Source organism: Dromaius novaehollandiae, chromosome 24 (assembly GCF_036370855.1).
Source record: "Dromaius novaehollandiae isolate bDroNov1 chromosome 24, bDroNov1.hap1, whole genome shotgun sequence".
In the NCBI taxonomy this organism is placed as follows: domain Eukaryota; kingdom Metazoa; phylum Chordata; class Aves; order Casuariiformes; family Dromaiidae; genus Dromaius; species Dromaius novaehollandiae.
The window spans coordinates 9,990,913-9,995,542 of NC_088121.1; the positions used below are offsets into that span (position 1 = coordinate 9,990,913).

Here is a 4,630-nt window from a genome sequence, read left to right on the forward strand (position 1 = left end):
AAAACACAGAATAGCCCCAAAATCATGAATTTGGGTCTCTTTTACGATTCCAAGTTTAGCTTCCAGAATTGGCAATGATGAGAACTGTTTAAGGACTTGCCATTCTGGCTATCTAATTCCAGCCAGGACAGTGATAAATCTCTCCTTAACCTGCTGCAATGTCCAGGAAAGCCCAGAAATCCAACAAGATTTCCAACAATCTGCTGCCACTCACAGTAATATCTGCTAGAAGTAAGCAAGCACTTGAGCGAACAAGGTCTGTGCCCCGCACCAGAAGATGTACAGAAAGGGGATTAATGCACATGGAGCCAAAATTCATTTGCCTTCCAGCCTTCTGCCTCGGTCAAACCCCTGTTCATTAAAAAATAAGGGACGAGCGTCAATTTGCGCAATAATTTGTGCCCTCTTAGCAGAAAGCGGGGTGTAGGCACCAGCTAGGGAGCCCCGAGTGGGAGAGGGGGAAAGAAACAGTCACAAGAGAGAAGCAATCGTCCCACTGTTCACGTAATCAGAGCAAAATGCATCACTCCCTGTGAATTAATGTACATCTCCCAGGGAGGATGGGGAGGACGAGCTGTAGATGGGAAATCAACACCATACTCGCAATTCCCTTGGATGCATGTTTGAAACGGAGAACAGTCCCACATGCCCCAAGCGCAGGAAGGACTGAAGGGAAGAGATATGCGAACGGTGTTTTCACTCCTATTACAGCAAGCGGGGACCCAGCCTGTCAGCGCTGAGCACCCCCAACCTCTCCCAAAGTCACCAAGAGCCTCTTGGCACATCTCCAGCTAGAGGGGACAATTTATAGGTCTCCAAGTCACACGTTCTGCCTCTCTGTAGTTGAGAACCTGATCCTACACCTCCACAGTCAACAGCAAAACTCCCACTGATCTGGTGAAGTGCTCGGACAGGCCAGGCCTTTCACTTGGGTATCACCCAGAGAAACCCACAGTGGGATGGACTTTCCTGGGCAAGTCGTCCCATCTCATCATCGCAAACATCAAACCCCTTAGTTGCTTCCACAATTTAATGGTCTCTAGCCATAAAACAGCTACTTTTGTACCTCCTGCTTGTGCTAGATGCATGACAGATTTGTTCCACATCAGTAAGATGCAACACGTCTGATTAAAAATCCAACCTCTATGAGGATTTGTAGAAGGAATTTAAAAATATTTCTTCTGTTGTCCACTAATCTACCTGTGTTTCTGTTCCTTGAATTACCCTTAGGTTTGTAATTACCCTCTCCAAGCAGGTTTGCATCACTACCTTTTCTAGCTGATGCTCTGTCCCTGTTATATTTCTCTATGGGAAGAAAATAGGAAAGAAACAATCCTATATACTGAAGCTTGAGGAATTCACTTGTTTGCCTGGCAACTGATATGCTTTTTGCACTGTTGATTTGTGCGGATTTTACTCACTATTTTTGCCCTGAAAAAGTCCCTTAGTTTTCCTTCTGACCGGCCACTCCTGAAACTTGGAAGCCCCCTGGAGAAACTGAAGTCAGAGCCTAGTAAAGTCACAGCTGGGCCTCCCTATTATAGGCTGAAATGCCGTTAAGTTACCACAACAAACTACAGCAGGCCTCTGCAGCACAAACCACTTAAAATCCAGGACCATTGCTTTCCCCATCTGAGGCAGCGGGAAGCTGAGACATGTTGGGATGGTTTTCCCTGGGCTACTAGGTGAAAATAAGACATCTTTCTGCTGCTCCTCAAAGCCAGATTCTGCAACCCGGTACCTCAGCCTTCAGCAGTGGTTTGCGTTTGTCCTATTCTACCTAGTCTCTGCACCACACTCTTGAGGTGGGGTTCACTCCTGGCTGTCTTCTAAAATTGTGTTGGACTCATGGCCCGCAGACCACTGAGGGTCCATGACCTCATTCCCAGGGGTCTGAAGCTGAGAAAAGAAAACTTATCATCATCTGGGTGAAGAGTGGTACAGAGAGGTGTGCACAAACCCTCTCCTCTGTAAATCAAGCCTGCAACAACAACAACAAAAGTACGAAGTAAGCAGCCTCTGCAGATAGAAAGCTTTTGAAATCAGGAGATGAGATACTTGGAAAACCTTCCACGCCTCATAACACAATCCCAGTGATTAGCAGTCATTACTCAAGACAGACCCAGAGGTAGCGAGCGGAGGAAGAACGAGGCCAGGATTTCTCAGCGCTACATCAGGGTGTGGAAGGGCGTACCTGCTCCCCTAACCTACCAGCTCACTCTTCCCCCTAACCCAGAGAAAACAAGTTTCAGGGGCTTGAGGGCTGAAATCAGATAGGGAACTGCTGGAAAAAAAAAAAAGTGACTCCATAGCTGAAGGGGAGCAATGTCCCAGAGGAAGGAGAAGTCTGTCCCGGGGTAAAAAGTAGGGGTGTGCCGGTGTTAGGCTTTCGCTACGTGGCTGAATTTGGTTTCGCTGGGATGGTACAAACTGGTCTGTCAGCCAGAAGTCTCACATAGGTTCCTGCATTTCCCTGATCTCTGTAACTCTGAGCTGAACAGGAAAGCAAAAGGCCTAGCAGGGCAGGACTGAGAAATCCAAAAGGTCTCTCTTTGCTGCTTGCCCAGGATGAGAGTTAGCAGGGATGAATGCAGGTCAAGGTAGAGGTGTGTTGGCAGAGCTGTAGATGACAAACCTCACTCAGGTATGATAATAATTAAAATCATCACCATGCTGATTTTATAGCATTTCCAAACAAGGATCCCCAAGGATCTTCTGAAGACACATAAATTATGTCCAAAGAATCCTGACGGGGAAGTAGCACATCCTTCTACTTATGGGGAAACTGAGGCAAGCAAGCTCAACGCTGTAGAGCATCATAACAGAGCTTGGAGAAGGCTGAACATCTAATGATTTCCAGGTAGACAGAAGATCATCCTTAATTTCTAGAGGATGGAGAGACGTGAGACCAGAGGATAAGCTCAGCCATAGAAGAGGAGAGAAAGGATGGGAAAGGTTTGCGTATCTCCTCTGCTTCCCGGAGGTGTGGTTGGGCCATCCCTCGCTTAATAGTCCTGGGAATCGACTCATGATATTCTTCTTACAACAAATTTTCACGGACGGATCTGTGTCAGGACACACTGCAAGTCACAGGAGAACTCCTACTCCACAAAGCAGCAGAAACCAGTAACTGGAGAAATGTCAGCGAGTCCAGACAGCCTCCTTCTCCTCAAGACTTGTGATGAAAACAGAAACAAGACCATTTTGCCTCCTCAAACAAGGCTTGTGTTGGCTGGTCTTTCTCAAGCATAGCAAGGGCTCACATGTGGACCAGGCAAGGCCACAAGCAATGCCCCCACCGTGCAGCGGGGCGGTGAGGGCCACCTTGGCGGCGACGCAAGGAGCCCCAGCTCTGGGCACTGTGACCCCTGCGAGGCTTAGTCCTCCCCTACGTGGCTGTGACCCCCGTCTGGTGCAGGGGGCTTTGAGGCAGATAGAAACTCGCGTCCCTGGCAGAGTGGGGTCCCCAGCCCCACAATCCCAGCAGAGGTGACGAGGTGTCCTTGGCCCCATGTCACTAGAAGAAAGAGTCCTGAGGATGCCTCCAAATTCATACCTCCAGCACAGGGGGTCCCTAGAGCTGTCCCCAAACCAACATCCCCAGCAAAGGCATCCCTACAGGTGTCCCCTCGCCCCAGAGGTGGTGGTGGCATGTCCCTGGGGTGTCCTTGACACCACGTTCCCAGGGCAGACAGTCCCCCAGGTGTCCCCAGCCTCAACATCTGCCACAGGGGCATCCTGAGGACCATCCTCCAGCCCCACAACCCTAGCAGAGACAGTGGGGGGTGTCCCTGGGGGGGGTGACACCATGCCCCAGGCAGAGGGCATGTCCCCTGCCCCGCTGCCCTGGTGGGGAGGGGTCCCTAGGGATGTCCTCTACCCCACAGCTGTGGCAGAGCAGTCCCTAGGGCTGTCCCCTGCCCCACTGCCCTCACGGAGGAGGTCCCTAGGGGTGTCCTTAGGGACGTCCCCTGCCCCACGGCCCAGGCAGGAGGGGCCCAGAGGGGTCCCTAGAGATGTCCCCTGCCCCACAGCTTTCGGGGGGGTGACCACAGAGATGTCCCCTGCCCCACAGCTTTGGAGGGGGGAGGTCCCAAGGGATGTCCCCTGCCCCATAGCCTAGGCAGGGGGGTCCCAGAGGGGTCCCTAGGGATGTCCCCCACCCCACAGGCCCAGCAGGGGGGTCCATAGGGATGTCCCCTGCCCCACAACTTTGGTGGGGGGGATCCCAGAAGGGTCCCCAGGGATGTCCCCTGCCCCACAGCCTGGTGGTGGTGGGGGTCCCACAGGGGTCCCTGGAGATGTCCCCTGCCCCACAGCCTGGACAGGAGTGGCCCAGAGGGATCTCTAGGGCTCTCCCGTGCCCCACAGCCCCGGCAGCGGGGTGTCCCCGGGGATGTCCCCGCCCCACGGCCCCGGCACGGTGTCCCCAGGCCTCTCCCTGCCCCACGGCCCCCCCGGGGGGCTCCCCCGGCCCCCTCGCCCACCTTCTTGACGGAGAGGGAGATGTTCTCCAGGATGCGGTCCTTCACCTCGGCCGGCTCCATGGCGCCGCCGCCACCCGCCGCCGCCGCCGCCGCCGCCGCCGCCGCCGCCGCCCGCCGCCGCCGCGCCCGCCCGGCGCAGCCCG

The 4,630-nt window shown here is 53.7% G+C and overlaps 1 protein-coding gene across 6 annotated transcripts in view; it reads right to left on the reverse strand.

Annotated features, from left to right (window-relative positions):
- Positions 1–4,608, reverse strand: part of PLEKHM2 (pleckstrin homology and RUN domain containing M2) — a 30,179-nt gene extending 25,571 nt beyond the window's left edge. For 4 of the 6 annotated variants that reach the window (XM_064497167.1, XM_064497166.1, XM_064497164.1 and 1 more), the window contains exon 1: positions 4,488–4,608. In XM_064497167.1, the coding sequence (XP_064353237.1) occupies positions 4,488–4,547 (60 nt within the window). In that variant the 5' untranslated portion in view covers positions 4,548–4,608. The remainder of the gene's footprint in view (positions 1–4,487) is intronic. The other 2 variants (XM_064497169.1, XM_064497168.1) reach the window with 1 other exon arrangement.
- Between the last annotated feature and the right edge of the window lie 22 nt (positions 4,609–4,630).